General features: G+C 22.8%; 1 protein-coding gene across 1 annotated transcript; it reads right to left on the bottom strand.

Annotated features, from left to right (window-relative positions):
- Window positions 1-1,390: 1,390 nt before the first annotated feature.
- Window positions 1,391-17,128, bottom strand: LOC145844992 (uncharacterized). Its single transcript, XM_082952414.1, has 7 exons — window positions 17,018-17,128; window positions 16,081-16,508; window positions 11,838-11,947; window positions 9,384-9,515; window positions 5,593-5,780; window positions 3,787-4,017; window positions 1,391-2,263 (listed from the first exon to the last, which is right to left on the bottom strand). The coding sequence occupies exons 1-7, from the start codon at window positions 17,110-17,112 to the stop codon at window positions 2,044-2,046; spliced, it is 1,404 nt and encodes a 467-aa protein (XP_082808540.1). The 5' UTR covers window positions 17,113-17,128; the 3' UTR covers window positions 1,391-2,043.
- Window positions 17,129-21,123: the final 3,995 nt, after the last annotated feature.

Here is a 21,123-nt window from a genome sequence, read left to right as displayed (position 1 = left end):
ACAAAATCATTTTATATCATAAAAAGGTTATTACTAGAGCTTGTAAATGTTTTTTAATTCATATGTTTGTTTTGATAACTGTTTTTTCATTACACAATTTTAGATTTTTTTTAAATCAAAACAAAATTTGAGACTTCATCGAAGAATGTATAAATTACTTTTTGGTAATATTACTTTTAAAACACATGAAGCCTATGATGACTAATACAAAGCTTTGATTATAAATAACCTATTACCAGTAGTTAGATTAACCGTTTGTTGCCTAACAAAATTTCTTTAAAAACTTTCAGTTTTACGATCTTTAAACATTTGAAGAACATTTGTAACAGTAATTTTTGAAAGAAAAAAACACTAGCAAGATTTTTTGGTTAGTAGAAAATAGTTTGAACCAGCGCTAACTACTTTTACCTTAGGCTTCTTTTACATTACAAAGCTTTTTACAAAAGTAAAGTCTGAAACTTAGTTTGACTATATTTTCATGGCAGCAAGAAAGATTTGTTTAAATTGCAAGTAATTTTACTAATTTAAACTTTTGATTTAAGTAATGAGAGATTATAGGATTTTTTAAAATTTATATACTAATCGTAATTAACATTCTAATTAAAACTTTTGGGTTAAGTGAACTTAAAAATTTTTGATGGTGATAACAAGCAGTTAATAAAGCAATTTGTATTTTAATAACTAGTACATCTTACTTCTAACAGTTCCAAAACTATCATAAAAAAACTATATAAGCCAATGAGTGTTAGTAGATTCTAAGTTATAAAAATCTATAGTAGCAAAAACTGATCAAAACTGAACTTTAGTATTTTTTTACAAAAAAATAGGTTTGAAACAGCGAAAAAAAACTTTTGAATATATATTACTCCAAGTCGTGTAAACAGAAAATAAATATTGCCTTGCAAAAAAAAAACTTATCCCTAGTTTTTAAAAAATTCCAAAATAAAGCAAACTTGATAAACTCAAATTCACTTTAAAAATAGTTTAAGTAGCTTAAGTAAACATCCTTGAACAATGCTGAACTTATAAAATTCAAAAAGCCTAAGTAAGAATTTTGTAAGTGATATCAATAAAAACTGATTTAAACTAGTTACTATTTAAGATAAAATTATTTATAGTTTTAAGATATCTCACTTAAATTTACTTACAAACATTCTAACGAACTTAAAATATTTACCTACAGTATTTTTTATAATCAAAAGTTCGATCAATTAAAAACTCAGCCTAAAGCAAAAATTTATAGTCAAAGTAAGGAAAAATAAAACTATGTTTTGATACTTTCAAAGGAAACAAACAGTCATAAAAGCATCATACAACGTTCAATAAAACATGTACTCAATTTGTTTTAAAAAAGAAAAATAATATCTGACAAAACGGTTTAAATATATAAATAAAGATATATTATTAGGAATGTAAATGAAGTTCACTTATTTGGTAAAGCTAGTAAATGTATATATAAGTTGAATGACAATTCTTTGCTCAGAAAGCAGCATTCCGATAGAAGCAATTTGTTCAACTGGCTACAAACTCTTAAGTTTTACAAGAATAAAAAATTAAGTTTTTATATGATGAGGTTTTTTATAGGAATAGTTAACGGCATTTTAAAAACTTACAAGCTAAACAACCTCACAATAAAGAAAAATAAATCTAACTAGCAGTTTTGAAGTACAAGCTTTTAAAAATATTTGTTCAAAAAATAATAATAAGTTGAAGCTGTAAACTTATAAAAGTAAAATAATAGTTTTAGGAACATTTATGTCTTATTGCATGAAAGTTTATACTTATTATAAAGATCTCAGAACAAAGCTTTAGTACTTATTTCATTATGGTAAAACTATAACTTCTTTAAAAATTACTACACGAAACACCAAAAGTTTTTTTTTTAAACTTCGATCTAAAATAATATTCATAAATTTAAACTATTATTGGAAATAAAAATATTAATTTTTAGCCCGTTCTCTTATCGTAAAATATTTACCTTTGATGATTATCCAATTTAAACTAAGTAACTTAAAATTTCTTAAATTTGTTTCAACAACAAATTTAATGGTAAATGTGATATAATTTAAGAAAACTTTTTATTTCTGAGTTTAATTCTCGTAACTTCCTAGAACGACTATTTGAAGTGTCCCATAACTTTTCATAAAAAAATATATTGTCAAAATCATGTTCTCCGCTGGGAAGATTTCTTAAAACTTGATCATTTTTTCTCAAGCTCAATTCACCACCGCATTTCTCTTTCTGCTTCATTTGGTTGTAAAAGCTGTTGAGAAAAGTTACTGTAACTTTAGTTAAAATACATTATTTCGTTTGATTGAAGGACATAATTGAGAACATCCTTAATACTTAGTCTATGAAAAGTATTAAAAATTTAATTTAATATATTTGTGAAAAATTGTTTTAAATTTAATACCTGAACGTGGTTAAGTCCTATTCTTAACCAGGTAAATAAAAAAACACTTTTTAGTTTAAACTTTGTCATTAAATGCATACAAAATTTTGTAGCATAAAAATAAACTTGATAAACAATTTTTTTAAATAAAGTGTATCAATTTTACCGACAAAATACAAACTATTTTAAATACAATTTTTACAAAAATCTACAAAATATATAACTTATGTATAAACACACCAGTATAATTTTATCAATGTTGTAAATGTTTGAGTACTTCACAAAAATAATCTTATCTTGACGATTTTAACCAAAAATCTAGTAATAAAATGTATTTTTTGATCATTTCATATTTAAATAGTATAGACTCTGACAACGGTCTCTAAGTATAGACTAAAAGTATAGAATATTTATCAATTCAACGGTTTTGCTAAGTTTTATTAGTAAATGTTAGTTTGATGACTTTTTATTAAAGATACATATTACATTTTGGTTTTCTAATAAGAACTTTATGATGCATAGAGATATACCAAATGTATATCAAATATAGTACAAACGAAAATTTAAAACTTTGAAGGAAAAATTATCAAAAATTACATAATAATAAAATGCATGGACTTTGCTGTCTATTTTTATTTTTACAATGTAAATTTGTCTTTATTCTTTAATATTTTAATAGTTTCAAAGTGGTAATAAAGTTATCAATTAGTTTTAAATTTGAAAACGTGGAAAGCTATTAAACTTTTGTAAGTTTTTTTTTTGGTTTGTGGTTTAATAAACTTCTTTTGTTAAACTGTTAACAATCAAAAGTTTTTAAAATAAACTTGATATGTATAAAATAAGCTTTTTACGTTAATTTATAAAATAATTAATACTAATTAGCTGGTAAACAACTTTATTTGACTATAACTGCATTAGTTTACTAGCAACTATTTGCTGTTTTTTAAATCAAAATTCGAATTTAAATATTTTAGCTGAAAGGTATCAAAACATTACTACTGATCGCTGTTAGCTGCTATTAATTTTTTTATTTAAGTAAATTGCTCAAATGATTCGAATAAGCGGTATGTCGTGTAACCATTTTTAAAGCAAACAGTTGAAAAAGCCGATAAAAATTATGCGTACATTAAAAAGAGAAACTTTAAATAAAATCATCTTAATATTTATAAAACTGCTTCAAGAAAAGTTTTATTTCAGTGCTAGATACTCTTTAAAATCATAATGTTCATTAAAAATTTGAGAAAAAATCTAAAAACTCATTCTAACTTTGTTTATCTTTTCAATATTAAATAATTTTACGTTGAGTTCTTTACTTATAGAAAATATTTAAATATTGTCAATACAAACTCATAAAACATGTGATGAGTTTTTTTTTTTTCAAAACTTAAACTTACATTAACCATTTGTTGTAACTATGAAAGATGAACACTTTTTCATCAACAGTCGAAACTGGAGTATTGTCGAGATGCATTGACAAGTATAATTCATGCTTTCTACTCAGACTTTTTTTACTAACTATTTTTCCTTCGTCTTTATTAAGTATTTCATTTGTATACTTCTGATTTTGTTTATTCAAACTGTCTTCTGACTTTACTACTTTGTCGTTTAATTGGCACTTCACAGGCCTTATAAAAATATTGCAGGTTTATAAAACAAATATACTCATGATAGAGATTGTAATGAATATAAATAAAAATATTAATAAAAAACAATCAACCATTACTACCTATTTTTTAAATATTTCTTACAAAATAAAATTTAAAAAGAAATTGCCAAAATAAACACATTACAATAATAAAATATAAGATAAAACTGAATAAAGTAAAATAAAAGGTATTATATTAAATGTACATGTTTTTTTTAATTATTGTATTTGAACTTTCATTATTACAATAGTTACTTAGTTCAGTCATAGCTAAAATTATGTAAGTTTTACCAACTAAGTTTTTTAGCTAAACAATAATAATTTTAAATGCGAGAGTCTGGCCAATTTTACAATCTGACTAATTAGATACTTCAGAAGCCTCGACTTAAACTAAAACACTGCAACATATTACATGTAACAACATAATTTAAAGATGCATTGAAAAACTAATTTTTAATTGTTTAGCTTAAATAAAACTTTACAATTTCTTTTATTTCGTCATTATTTATAATAAGTTTCTTATATGTTGAGACCTCTTTAGTTTATAATAACAATTAAATTACTGCAATATAGTAAAAAATGTACCGAAAATAAATCTTATTATAATGTAATTTTTTGAATACTTTTAATATATTTTTCTGAATACCAGAAATTTACCATAATAAAATTAAATATACAGTCACACCTTTTTTTATAACTTAAAAAAAACTAAACATCTAAATTTGAATAAAATCTATCTCTGTTTAAACAAAAACATTATTATACAAATATCTAATGTTTTACGAACACTAAAGTTAAAAAAATCATGTTCGAACTATTTAAAGTACTAAAAAAATCAAGCAAACTTATTGCTAACACCACGTACAAAAAAAGGTAAAAAGTTTAAAAAAATTTAACAATGTATAGTTTTAATAAAATACTACGATCTTTTTTAAAATAATGTTTTAATGACCTTAAAAAAAATGACCAAATCTTTGATTAGTTTATTGACAAAGCATAAACCACAACCTACACATTAAAAATATTGTGAGGATTATCACGTCATCAATGTATTCAGGTATGTACAACAAAATTGCAAAAAAGTTGAAAGTTATTTTTAAATATAGTTGGAAAAACTCTAACAACTTACTGTTACTAAATGATAGATTTTAATTTAATTTCGCTAGATACATACTGATAATAAACTGAGAGAAGTTTAAAATTTTATAAAGTAATGCCAAAAATTATTTATTACTAATCAATAGACAGTGTTTTTCTTTCGTATAAATGTAACAAAATACTTATTGCAGTAAATTTACATACGAAGTATGACATTATACTTATATTCAAACAAGTTTTATAAGAAACGAGCCAATTAAAGATAACTTTTAAAACACAATATTATTACAAAGTTTCAAACTAAACTAAAATATTTAAGAAATACAACTTATTCATTAGAACAACAACCAATTTTTAAAACATTGATTTGTTTTAATAATCAATAAGTGTTGATCCAAAGTTTTACAAATGATCTATATTACGGTGTATATAAAGTAATAGAAACAATCAAACGTACTCGTAAAACCATATTACAAAGAGTTGTATTTCACCATTACTATCTGTCCAAATGGTGATTACTTTGCCGACAAAGTCGTTGTCGTCATGCGATTTTATCTTCACGCAATCGTACCTGCTTATGCGAGTTTTGCCGCATCCAGTTGTAAGTGTCGCTGTTGGATAGCACGTTCTATATTCAAATTTACCCTGTTTTATGGTACAAAACTTAGTCTTTGCTTTAATAAGTAATTTTAAATGTTTAAAGTAAACTAGTATTCGTTCAAATTAAAGTATAAACGGTTTATAAAAAACTTAAACAATTGTGATAATAAATAAACCTTTATTAAAATCTAGGCTATAAATAAACACTTATATTCATATAATACTTTATGATATTTAAACTTTTAAGACAAGTATACACAAAAAATGCTATTTTAATTTTTTTTTGTATTTTAGAAATCTATACACTTTAAAAAGCAAAGTCTTCACCAAGATTTGTTAAAAAAATTAATTTTTCCAACATGTGGGCTAAATTAGTTTCTTTATTTTGAGAACTACTGTTCTATACAAGTAATAAAGTAATAGAAAACTCTTTAAAAAAATAAATTTAACATACAGTAGTATTAAAAATGTACTTACTCTCAATTGCGTATTTTAAATTAAGTACTTGCATAAAATAGAATACAAAATTTTTGATACAAGATTGCCTCTAATTTTCCTTATAAGTCTGTTTAATTAATATTACTTATTTTTCTTTTTACATAATAAACATCTATTTTTACTCTATGTATTAATTTTTATTTTTGTTGAATAAGGTTTAAAAAAATTATTATAACAAAATGTGTTTTTTATTTAATTTTACATATTTATAGCTTAATATTAATACTTCAGGGTTGCCACAAATCAAGCTGATAAAAATCTCCTGACTATTTATTAAAATTTTTCTGACTTTTTTTAATCAAATTCTTAACTTAAACTTAATCTAAAATCAGGGTTGCCACTGGTTTTTGGTAAGTTACTTCAAGGTTTACTGAATTTCGTCCGGGTTTTTGAAAAAACATTTTTTTGGGTCTATTTTTAGTTTAAAATTAAGTTTAAGGTTGAAACTGTGTTAAGTAGTATAACAACATTGAAAAGATACTGTAAAGCTACTTTAAATGTGTATTTTAATAGAAAATTTTTTGATAAGGACAGAATTTTACTTATATGGTAGATTTATCGTGTCAAATCAAAGCTTAACAACTTAAGATGTAAAAATTGTTTAAAATTCCAGGTTTTTCCAGGTAAAGTGGCAACCCTGTAAAATACATAATCATCACTTGTAACGATGAAAAGCTTTCAATCTTATATTTCCTCTTATTTCTTTATATTATTTTTAGTATAAACTTTGTAACAAATAAATTCACTTTTATTTATTTTAAAAATTTTAGTTATTCTACAAAAAATACAAATAAGTAAACTTAACCATGGCATATACCTCTCTTATAACTTATTTTTTAAAATTAAACAACTTTTTTTTTAATTTAAAGAGGTAAAGTATACACATAAACTCGTAGTTACATAAAATACTTAACTTAGTGCCTGATTAAATGAACTTAAATATTTACTTAAACAAAAAACACTTTGATTCAAAAATTCTGCAAGGTAAACTTTTGTGTATACAAATAAATTTCGCTATGTAAGTGTCCTTGCCACAGATCATCAATACTAAAAAGCATAGAAAAAGTGGTTGTTCAAGTAGGGTATCTGTTCAATGGGTAGGAGTCAGATATCCCCGAAGAGACCTTTTTGCACAAAGGGTCACTTTTGCACGGGTTAGTTTTTTATTTTTATTGTTTATTAATTTTAATTTTTAAAGTTATTTAATATTTACTACCACGGTTACCCCTAACGCTTACACTCGATCAGTAACTTATTTTTCTTCTTTTTATTTTTTTTAATCAATTTTATTTTTTTACTTTTTTCTAATCTTTATCAGTAATTTTTATTAGTTATTATTTGTTTTTTATTTTTACTGTCACTGTTACCCCTAACCCTTACCCTCGGTAGATAATATTTTCTTCTTCTAATTTTTTTTTTAGTGTTTTTTATATTTTATTTTTTACTCTCGTGCAAAAGTTACCCTTTCTGCAAAAGTGTCCTTTTGTGCATATTTGACTGTTCCACTGTTCAAAAAATTAATAGAAAAACTTTGCAGTTTTATAAAGGATATTTTACTCATTTTTTATAGATGAAAGCATTAGAAATTTTGTAAATTTCTAGATTAATTTTGAAATTTTAGTCTGACTTAAGAGGATTTTTAATTTTTTAAATCTTCTTAAGTCAGACTAAAATTGAAAAATTATACCATTTGAAGGCTTTAAAAAATAAGGAATTTTGTAACTTTTATTTAAAAAGACAAAATCTGACGTTTTTTTAATTTTGTCAAATTTCCTGACTTTTCCTGACTTTCGTCATTACTTTTAGTTTTTCCTGACTTTCCTGACCTTGTGGCAACCCTAATACTTAGAGTATTTCATGCATACACACTAAATATTTTTAATTACAACTGATTTAAATATGTGAAGACGATTTTAATAAAATAAACGACAAGTAAATTTAAACTTTTATTACTATCAATTTAAATATATTCGTGTTTTATTATAAAGCAATCTCTTATAGATCAACAACATGTATTAAGTTAAATTTATTATTAAAAAGCAAAACCTATATAACAATAGGATTTTCTTTAACGAGGATCTATTAAAAAGAAAAACTTTATTTACGTCTTTAGAGCCGAAGTACAGACTTTATTACTAAACCCGTAAATCATACAGCTCTGAATGCATCTTTGTAATATAAAACAAAAAATGTCATAACTCTAAAGCAAAATACAAACGTGTGGTTGCACAGAATTTATTCAAAAAAAAGTGACTATACAAAATTTTTATTAATAAAATAAATTTATTGAAAAAAAAAAATTATGATTTTTATTCTTGATATAACAATTTGGTCTTAATGCATTTTTAAAATAACTGTATTTCTATTTTTACAGAATATTGTTGAAAACACTTAAAAAAAAACATGCATTTAACAAAAAACGAAAGTAGTCGTAAAGTAAACTAAAACTGAGAAATTAATTTATCAACAATTCACAGTTTGAAGATTCATAACATTTGAAAAACTATTATTAAATGAAACAAAAGTATAACTTTTATGTAAAAATAACTTACTACTTAAATTAGGTTAAACTTAAAACTGTATAACTTACAGCTTAACAACCTAACTAAAATGTTCACTCCCTATAAATCCGGAAACTCTTAAGGGCATAGGGGTTCTAGCATTTTTTTTTACAAAAATTAATATTGACTTTTTTTTTTCTTTTTACAAATTTAAAAATTTGTTTCCTACAAGTTGTTAAAAATTTATAAAAGACTACTCTGAAAAATTTTTAAAACAATTTCTCAAAAACTGAAGGAGGTAGATTTTTAGTGAAATAGTCTATGTTTGCCCTTTTAGTTTGCAACCTATTGAACCTCTAACTTTAATCGCTCATATCTCAAAAGTTACTTTGAATTTTTTTAAGCGGTAAAAAGTAACAAGTATCTTATCTAATTTTGTAAAAAAAAGGCAAAATTTGAATAAAAAGTTTTACAATAAATTTTAATATATATTTTCTTTATTTAATTTCAATATAAAATAAGGTCTTATTAAATAAAAAAAAAGTGCAGTCTACAGTTTTAAAATTGGTTCAATAAGAGAATATAAATAAAAAACTTTATTGTGTAAATAACAAAAACACTAAGCAAAATATCGGTAAATATAACTAACATTAATATACACCAACTGCTTGTATGAAATGCCGCCAACTTTCCAACCACCATTTTTAACAAGTATTAAATAATCACTATGCTTCTTTTCTTTTTGCTTCGCATCTTTATATTTTCTTATGTACTTCAATTTCTGTGAAATTAAATAAAGCTAAAATAAATGAATTCTAGCTATTTTATTTAACTAAAATATTGCTTAAAAACCTTATTATACTAATACTCATTAAAATCTATAAAGTTTTTTATTTAATCATAATTTTTTTTTGCTATAACATAATTGGTATTATACGATTGACTATGAAATTTTTTAGAATAGTTATGAGCTCATTCATACAGTAATAACTATGCTATAGCAAAAAAAAATTAATGATTAATTTATTCTTTTTCAAAGCTAGTATTTCAGATATTTTAAAAAATAATAGTCTTAATAATATACTTTTATCAGATTATAAACAAAAGTATAGTAATCTTCTTCTTTGAGTTCGCACTTTCCGGCCAAAAACTTGCAATGTGTAAAAATGCAATTTTTAATTTAGACTGGTACTTTTTATATACGTACCGCAGTAAAGAAGAAAATTTAAGTAATAACCTCTTAATCATTTATAAAAAAAAGTTTCTTATCAATAAGCGTCTGAAAAATAATACAGGTATTTTTAGAAACACAGCTAATAGAAAATTATTATTTTAGTGCATTATGTATAAAAAGTACGACGATTTATTTATACACAACTAAAACATTTTAGCTGTCAAATAAACAAAGTCTAAAAACACTTATTATGTAGGTATACTTTTTAGAGCTATCGCATTCATATATATAAAAAGTTTTTTCATAAAAGTAACGAACACAGTTTATTAAAAAAAGATGTTTTTATGGTCAACTTTTATTTAATGTTTTTAAACTTTTTATTTAAAAAAGAAGTAAATGTATCCCATATAATATTTCCTATTTTTTATAGAAAAAACTATATTTATATACATTCATCTCTTTTATTTAATACTTTAAAATTAATTAACTATTTTACTATATGAGTAGATATTTAAACTTTAAAAAATGTTTATCTTGGGTCAATAAAACTATTCAATCAAAAATTTATTTCATTTGAAAAGTTCTTAAATTTTAAACAATAAAAAATACATATGAGTGTCTAAGCAGAAAACATGTTTTCAAAAATTTTAAACGTCTATTTGTAAAACATAACTTTAATATATGTTAACCCTTCATCCTTTGCTGTATAAGTGCAAAGATTTTTAACTACTTTTAAGAAGTTTTTTTAAATGCAGAATTATTTATAATAAGTTAACAATTAAATTCTTAAACAGATGTTATGAACACTACTTTTTAATTTTTTTTTTTTGTTAATATAATAACTTTTGTGCATAAAGTTTTAATGAAACTAAAATGCCTGTATATATTTATTTCAAAGCTAAGTTGGCTTAATAAGCTAATATTAAAAAGTTTTAATTTTTTAATAGCATAATCTCAATCGATAGTTTCATATTTATTATACACCTTTCGTTTTATTGGTCAATTTTTTAAACAACTTTACATTCAATTCTATATATATTAATATATATCTAAAACTTATACAGACTATTAATAAAAAATTAGAAGTAATTTAAGTTATTGAAGAAATTTAAGTATGAACTATCATTTCTAATTATTTAAATTATACACGTTTTAATTACCGCTCAAAATAAAATATTTAGGTATATAAAGCTGCGTTTTTTTAATTGTAGACTTCTAAAAATTGTGATCAAGCTACACCTACCTGATGGATTTTTTATTTCCAAACAATCTTAAAATTAATACTGAAAATTCATTTTATATGACATACTATATAACTTAACTCTGATCTTTTTTTTTTCTACAGTTCAAATATTATAGATTTACCAACATAAAATATGTAATATTAAATTTAGATTTATTTTGACTTCTTTTTATAAAATTGTATGGTACTATAAATTTACTATCAGTAAAACACATTCAAATTTATTTTTTATTAAGCGAAGAGTTTAAACACTTGAGGTACTGTGGAGTAGTTGAAATTTGTCTACTAAAAATTTTATTTTTTACCACTTTTCAATTTTTAAATGCGTATATTTTTTTTTAATCTTTAACAAACAATAATCGGTTAACTATAATTTTCTTATAATTAAAAAGTTTTTAAACTATTACTTAAAGAGTTATTGTTAACAACCACAATAAACAAAAAATTTAATCAACTTTTGAAAATGAACAAAAATCAATATACTTTAAAAAGAATTATTTTGTTTAACTTTTATTAAACTACTAAGTATTTAATACTGAAAGCAAGCCATATACTAACGAATAAAACAGTAACCTTTTTTTCCTAGTATATTAAGTTTTATTTCTATTCGTTAAAACTTTTACATTAGTAAAAATTCTACGTAAATAGAAACGTTAAAAGACAAACATAGAACTAAAAAAACATACGTAAGATTTTGTAACTTTTTGAATAAGCTTAGAACATTGAGACGATCGAATTTTTACTCTACTTTTCGGAATAACATCATTTTGCTCGACTTTAACTTTGACTTGAACACCTAAATAATCATTTTTGTAATTATCTTTAATAATTTTTAAACCATGAAAAAATTTAAAATATGTTTTCATAACAGAAAAACTTTAGTATTTATACACACCCTGCGTTTTCAAGTACCAAAAACTTAGTAAAAAAATATTAAAAACAAGGTAGATGACCTTAAACATTGATTAATATCTTTGATATAAAAATATTAAACAAGACAAGAGGTTAAAGACAAGTGTCCTGGACAAGACGTTAAAAGGTATCCGTGGTGTGCGACTCGATAACCGAAAGGTTTTTTTGTGCACCAGGTCCTAGGACAAAATATTTTGAGCGTATTTTTGTATAAATTGGATCAGATATTTGGCAGCCTTTATAAGTAAAATTTTTCCGAAAAAGGTGGTTGCGGGCGGCCGGAATAGAAAAAAAATTTCAACGAACAACATTTGATCAAAACAATTATAGTAATAAATGAAAATAAAACTATTTTAAACCAAAAATGGGATATAATATGCAATAATAAAGCACTATAATCACTAATTAGAAAACTAAGAGCTTAAAACTTTCTTTACGTTTTAAAAAATTGTGTTTTTAGCCCAAAAGTACATTTGGCACAAAGATTTTTGACGGCAAAAATTTGGTCTGCAGACTGCAGTTTGATTTATTCTGACTTGTATTCTGTTTGTTTAATAGTGTTTGAAATAAATAAGTACTTAACTTTATTTAGTTGTTTTGCTTTTTTATAAATACATTACTTATTCCTATAAAATGAAGATCACAACTAATACATTAACTAGTTTACTCTATGTTTTATTATTTAATCTACCTTTATATTTTTTTTTTACATAACTAGAACTGTTATCTAAGTTAAGTATTTTTTATAGTGATTTTAAGTAAATTTTTTGTAAGTGTTGCTATCAGAAAGTTTTATTTAAATCAAATTAGCATATCGTTAGTTAAAAGGATTGCAACTATGAAGCAAAAATATAAAGTTTTTATTTACAACTACCACATATTACATAAACTCAAAGTTTTTTTGTAGGTATTTAAATTCTTTGCATTACTAATTTGCAACAATTGTGACGAAACAAAAACTTAAAATTTTGCATCTGCAGTTGATGGATGTTTTTTTTTAATATCATATCAATAAACAATTTGGTATACAATAGTAAAACTTTTTTATCACATTTACAAAACAGTTTGTACAGGGCGTAAGTGACAAATTAACTACCGAAGTATTGTTTTATTTTTACATGCTTCTAATCTTTCAACAGTCCTTAAAAGTGGTGCATTGCTGATAAATTATATGAATTATATACAACTTATAAAAATAATGACATAAAGTTTTAATTAGTCTAAAGTTTAATAAATTTTACTTATTTTGTTTAAGCTTGACTGAAATAAAACGACTTCAATGAGTGACCGTGCAACTGAAAATGTTATGCTAAAAATTTAACTTCATATGTAGTTAGTTAGTTTTTTTTATCTTGAACAAATAAGTACAAACATTTACAAATGTTGTAAGAATGATTAAAATTATGTTTATTAAATTATTTTTTTTTAAGTTTTAACAAAACAAGTTCGAGAATTATTACAACAAAAGTTTTAAGTACTTCAACTTGTTGAAATTAAGTCTTCTCTTTGTTATAATTTAAAATACAGATATAACATTTTTTTAATTAATATTTATGGTGATCTTTGAACATTGTGTAAGATTTAAATTAATATAGTATTTCTTAGAACTGTGTTATTACTTTATCATAGTAAAACTTAAATTAGTGCTTTAAAAAGGTGATTGGTTATTTAATTTTTAATGGTAAATCTGAAATAACTATTTTATATTTTTCTACTTAAAACTGTACATTAATTAGCAGTTTATGCATAGTAGTTTTTAACTAAACTACTTGCTTTCATGTATATCAATTATATCCACCAAACGCACTTATAGTTCAATTCAATGTTTCTATATTCACCTTTACAACAACTATTTGCAAAGAACTCAATTTATTAAAAAAAACATCGTTTCTCTATATTAAACAAATAAGGGAGTTCTAAAGATTTATGAAAAAGTACCTTGAAGAGTAGAAATAAATCAATTATAATATTAGTAAACAAACTAATAACTAGTAGTAATTACAAAAAATACTAATTGCAAACATTAATAAGACACAAATACAGTATTATAAAGAGTTGTACAAAAGTTATGTAATAGAAATTTAAAAAAAAAGCATTTAAATTTGTTTAAGTTGTTTTACATCATTTTTATACAACTCTTATTAATTAATGTTTGTAAAATACTATTGTATATGATTAATATTTATTGGATTAATTTTTAGTTAATAGCTTGTTTACCCATACTTATATCCTACATATATACATACTAATACTTGTATAAAATACATATTTATTTTCTACTTTTCATCTTCTATCCTTTGAAATACTTTATTTAAACATAGTTTTTTAAATAATTGTTTAGAATAATGTAGGCAACCGGTTTGTAGTGTATATATATGATGAAAAACAATGGTGAAATTTTATAGATAAAATTTGCAATAATATATAAATATACTGATAGTTTTTAGCTAATTTCTATGTTATCTCTTGTTAACTCTTGTTAATTTCATTTCCCTTCATTTATAGAGACACTTAAAATGCTAATTGTTTTTGAAAATGTTAATGTGGTATTTAAAGCTTAAAGTAATAGTAATTTAAGTTTAAGCGTTTGATTTTGATTTGACTAGTTTAAGTTTAATTTCAATTCTTATTTAGCTGGTTTTTGTACTAAACCTTTTATTTTAATTATAAAGCTTAGTTCTGTACTTTTTATTCTTTAAATTTACTTAGGACATAACTTTTAGATAACTCTTTAGAAATATATTATCTTGTTTTCAATTTTAATTTTATTTATTTTTACTTATTTACATATATCATTAGTTTTTCTATTAGATTTTGAAGTTGGGTTTTGCAATTTTTTATACAAAAAACAACTTACTTTCGTTTTAAAGTGTAAACATCACTTAATATACTTTAATAGAATTTTATATGTTTGTGTCACAATTAATTTGTATTATATCTTCACTCACAAACTGAATTTTTTACATCTTAGCGTGATTAACTGTAAATTTTTATCTTAAAAAGCGTAGCTAGAAACTGTTATTACAATATATTTTATATAATAATTTTTAGTGCAAAAACTTAACGGCTGTTTTATTTGCATCAATATTTTTGTAATTTGTTTTTATTTAAGCTGTGCGTTTTAAATAACAAAACAACGTTAAGCATTTTAAGTTGTTTATGAAAGTGTAAGTTTAGTCGAGCTTTTTCACTTATTGTTTGCTCTACTCTCTTTTTTATCAAGGTATAAGCATTTAACTGAAAATAATTAGTTTTGCTTCGTTATACCCACAAATAACAAGTGCAAATGAAAAGTATTTGAATATAAAAAGTAAATACTAACAACTTATTTCATTACATTTATTTCTAAAAAATCCTAAAAAAACTAAACTGCACAGATTTTCTATACAACTTTGTATTTATGTTTGTAGTTTAGCTCTATAGTGAATAAACAGTGCTGACGGACGTGAGTTAGACACTGAAACAGCTTTACAAGATAAAAAGTTTGTTTTTGTGTACCAAAACTATATATATTCAAGTTTTATTAAACTAAATTCATTTAAACATAAATAAATTTAATTTATTTTCTAAAATAATTTTGTAGATTTTGTTTGTTTGTTCGAAAATCAGTGGATTTTTGAATCAAGCTTTTTGCACAAATATAAAAACTTTAAATTATATCATAATTTTTGTTCATGTTTGTATGTATTAAGTGTTTATTTTTATATTTGAATAAAGCAACAAGGCAAATATTTTTATTTTTTAATTTAGTTTTTTTCCCATTTAGCAAAGCAATAAATTTTTAAGTGAACAAGTTTAAAAGTTTTTGTGTCATAAAATCATTATATACATAATATATATTACTTAATAAATTATTAATTCATAAAGTTATTTAAAAAACTATCCCTTTAAATTACAGAAATTATTTATTTTTTATAAAAACATTCAAGCTTTCATGAAATATAAACAAATTAAAATTAACACTAATTTTAGACCTAGAATTAGTTCTACATACTTAAAAAATAATCAAATACTTACTTTTTCTGTCTAAGTTAGAGTCTTGTTGTAAATTATTATTCATTCCATTAATGTTCATTAAAGAATTCTTATGAATAGTACTTTTTACTTCTTTAACTCGATTATCAAGAGAAGTTTTATTAAAAGGCCGAACCTGCGCAACTATTCTTTTAGCTTTTACTTTCTTAGTTAGCAAGGAAAAATCTAAAGAATTAAAACTTTGTGAATTAGGAAATTTACTATGTATAGGCTCATAGGTCCTGAAGTGCTTGAGAGGCTTTGATTCTTGGAGATTAAATGGCATAGGTGGTACAGCAAGCACAGGTTTTTTTATCACTTGTTTTAAGTCAACTACTTGATCTTTTTGCATATCATTTATAGATGTTATAGTAGTTGTAGATGAAGGTTTGGAAAAAACTATTTCTTTATCTGAAATATTTGACATCTTCCTGTAAAAAAATTCAAAATTGCGTGCATACTAGAACATTTTTTATTATATTTATGCATAATTTTTTTTATTTTAATAATTTCAATAACAAAAACTTAACAAAAACTACAAACTTACAAAAATTGTTTATAACTTACTAGTTAACAAAATAATACTATTTCAATTACAAACTTAACTTTTAGACTTATAAAACTGTTTAAAATAAGACTGTTAAACTTCATAGAAATAGTGAAAATCAAAAATTGTAGACCAGCTTTAAAATAAAAATGGGAGTAATAGGGAAAGCCAAGAAGAAAGTAAACTCAATCTAATTGTTATCTTTAATTGAAGTTTTTTACTTGATCATAATAAACATGTTAGTTTTAACGTTTAAAATTTAGTCATTATATATTTATGAGCATACCTTAATGCCATAGTAAACTTAAAAACTTTGAAAAAATAGTTATAAATATCTATAAATTAAGTTGTTAACTAATAGAGAACTTAAATAATATCAATAAATTTGTAAACCTTTTTGATCCAGTCAAATTAATTTTTCTTTTGAACATTGGACATTCATCAACAAGCTGACACTTTGTTATGGCCCTTGAATTAGCAGATGCCATTCGTTTAGAACGCTTTCTTTCCTCCATTGTCAAATATTGTAGGTGTTAAAGTAAAAAACTTAGTTTAAAACTATGAAATTGATAAAACAATGTTTAGGTACAAAAGTTTAACTAATACTAAAACAGATGTTCAAAAACAATCTGAAACACAAATACTTAAAAGAGTCATAAAAAAACTTCAAACACTCTATAACTGTAGATTTTATTTTAGCAAAACCTAAAACTATTATAAGTCAAACTAGAAAAACAAGTTATTAGAAGAACGAATAAAAAAAGATGACAAGAAGTTATATATCTTACAGGGAGAGGAACTTAAAAACTATATTTTTAACTTAAATATAATAAATTATTCTGTAAATAATAAATATTTTTCATTATATAAACTTTATTATTCTTTAATGAAACATCTATACTTTAACACATTTTTGAGCCAATAAATAAATATAGAATTATTGAGTATAAATGTTTCTTTATTAACCATAATTTTCTTAATTTAAAAATATTATTTTTAATTTTTTGTGTATTTGGCATTAATTTATTTTTAATGAAAATGGAAAACTCTATACAAAATTTGTAAATAAAAATAAGAACTTGTTTCTAAATAAACAATTATTTTTTTTTACCTTAGTTTAAAGCTATTAGGAGTAAATGTTGTTTTTTGCCAGTTAATATCATCTCAATAAAATTTTGGCTACAACGTAGTTTTCACCTTAAATAGCTTCAACTAAAAGATTTAAGTTTGAATGTTTAATATTTAGTAACTAACATGAGATTGAAATTATTAACTTAATGGCTCAAAAACAAACACCATCTATAAGTAAATTCTTTTTTGACTAATTTGATGTACACAAATGTATTTAGCACCCTGTTTGTTACAGTCAAATGCAATTCATTTGCTCTCTACATAAGTAAAAAAATATACTATTTTTCGTCATACTTTTTTATTATAAAATATGCTCAAAGAACTGTTTTTTCAATTTGATCGATATTTTTGTACACTTTAATGCTGCTCATAGAACTTTTCTAATTTCAGGATAGCTTTCTAATATATTTTTATGGTTGTTGTTTAAAAACTATGATATAATCTAAAACTTTAAATTATTCATTAATGTTTGAAGTACTTTTGGTTTTACATGTTAGATATAAAACTTAAAGTGTTGTTGACATGAGTTGTTAGTTTGTGTTAGAGTCAAAAAAATAAACTTCAGTGACTCATTTTTAACTCATAAATAAAATAAGTTTTTTTTATAGTTTTTATATTCTTAAATGACTGGTTGATAAGTTGATAGAAAATCTAATCAGAGTTTTGGAACTTTTATTTATGCCTCTACTTAATTTATACTTTTTCTAAAAATCATGCATTTGTAAACTATTCATTTTAATACCACCAGAAGCAACAAAAATTGTCAACCATCTAGAATTTTTAACCTACTAAAGTTTAAAAAATAATTGACACATTTGACAAAATCAAGGTTCTTAAAGACATTCAAGTGATATCTGGTTAGACAGTTCAAATTCAGAAAATTCAAATTCTTTTAAAAATATTCAAACGGCCACAACTCCAAAAGTTATAAATATTTGAAAAATAACAAATGTGTATAAATATTTAAATGGCCACAACTCAAAAAGTTATAAATACTTGAAAAATAAAAAATTTATATGTAGGTCTAACTAATATTTTAAACACTTTTTTTCTGTGTTTTTTTTTTATATTTTTTTTAATACTTTTTTTAATAAATAAAAAAACTATAATTTAAAAATTATTTATTAATATTTTAAAAATTTCAAACAAAAATAAACGGTTTGTAGGTATGAATTAGAACTATGTATGCAATTTTATAATTATATGTATATATATATATATATATATTACTTTTTGAGTTGTGGCCCTAAAAAAAAATAAGAAATTGATTTGTTTGAATTTCAATAGTTTTAAAAAATGTGTGGTTTCCACCTTTACAGGGTAGCTACTCTTTAAGCCTAAGTGACCAATAACTAGCCTGGGATTAATTAATACTCTGTAAAATTTCTACCTCTAGAGAAATTTACTTTTTACTTTGTCTTGATCAAATTAAAAATCACAAACTCATGGTGGTAAAATATGTATTTGCATACTGTAAATTTACAAAACTTTTTAAATTACCAAACATTGAACACTTAATAGTTTATATACAGAATAGAAAGTAAGCATGTTTACTTTTCAAAAAATACAACAGTAATTAAATTTAAAAAAGATTAAAGACATTAATTGAAAACATATAAAAGGACATTTATCTTATATTGAAGTTAATAACTAATGATAATTTACACAATAATATTCTAAGCTATTTTGACTTGCTTAAACTGAATTTAGTTTTTTAATGTGAACTTTTTATCTTATGATCAAAAATTTTAATTTTAATAAATAAAGAAAACTACATTTTTTTGTTAGAAGCAAAGGTAGTCAGACAGGCCGTAAGTTTTACCTAAACTCTGAACTCAAAATAATAACTTCAACAAAAATTAATGGTAGAAGATAAGTTAATTAAAAAAAAAAAGAAATCTGAATAAATTAATTTTCATTCAAGTATTAATGAAAAATCTAGCTTCAGTTTTGAAAAATATTTTTAACTAACATGAGCAGTCTGGGTGTGGCAACCCTACTAAGTTGAAGAAATATTAAAATTAAGGATTTTTTAGTAAACATGATGTTTATTTATCATGCTGTTGTTGTTTGAGTTAGTATCAAAAACTAATTAAATAAATTGTCAAGTACTAATTATTCAACTAATAGTAGCCATAAGGTAAAAATGATAATTTATATTTATACTTTGATATAATAAAACTTCGTTGGTTATAAATAATGAGATAAATTTTAAATGAACATGTCTATGGGTAGAAAAGTATGATATACGATAAAGTATAATTACTGTAAAATTAAAAAACATCCCCATTATTCTTTTCTCAGTTAATTTAGTAGACTAGTGATATTTAACAATTGCGACTTTTAGGGAACCTGTGGTAGAGTAACAAATATGAAAAATAAATTGTGGATAATTTACAGTTTGCTTTTAAACTTTTTTTATCTTTAATTAGAAACTTTGATTTATTATGGGTTTAATATATTTTAAGTTTAAAACTAAATCAGTAGATTATAAATAAATAAAACACAAATATGCTTATTTTTAGGTACTTAATTTTTTTTTTACAATAATAAAAGATTAAAAACTTAAAACAAAATTGAAAATAGAACTTTTAATTTAAAAAAAATACAAAAGATATTTAATTTATTTTGTATTAATCATTAAGTAAAACAATGAACAATTTTATAATTTTTTTAATACATAAAATTGTTGTTCTACTAAGAATTTTTTACGAAAGGGTCAATAAAATGTATATAATTTACATTAACTATGTTTTTGGCCGCTTTTTTGACCAAATTAACAATTTCAATCGTTATAACATACTCTTTTTAGGTATCATGTTTTACTAGCGTTTAATTGTTGTGAATTTTAACATGTTTATAAAATTTTGAACAAAACAATAAATTAAATCTTGATTAAAAGCCATTTTAGTCCAGGTATTTATATTGGTGATCGGCTGCAAGTGTATTTTATGTAATTAATTAGAATCAAGTGTAATTAATAAGAATGTGAATTAAAACAAATTTAATTAAATTATTTTATCTTAATTAAATTTGATGTAATTCACATTCTTATTAACTTTTTTTTTCCTTTTATCAATTTTTTATCTAGGAAATGGCCAAGGCAAATGATAGTGTAATATACTACATTTTGATTTGGGGCCAAATCGTAAAAGATATTAACATTATTAATAAAAAAAACATTTAAGAATTTAGATAACATGCAAACTAAGGGAAAAAGAAAATAAAATATTAAAAAAAAATATTTATTTTAGGTTTTAATACCATTTGATGAAAAAAAACAAAAAAATACTTTATTTTTGGAGGGACCCCATGAAATAATTCCAACCCAAAACCAAAAATTTTTTTTTTTAAATTAAAGACAAAAG

The sequence above is a fragment of the Thalia democratica genome, chromosome 1 (genome assembly GCF_965202585.1).
Source record: "Thalia democratica chromosome 1, ktThaDemo2.hap1.1, whole genome shotgun sequence".
Taxonomy (NCBI): Eukaryota; Metazoa; Chordata; class Thaliacea; order Salpida; family Salpidae; genus Thalia; species Thalia democratica.
This window is presented reverse-complemented; position numbering and strand designations above follow the sequence as displayed.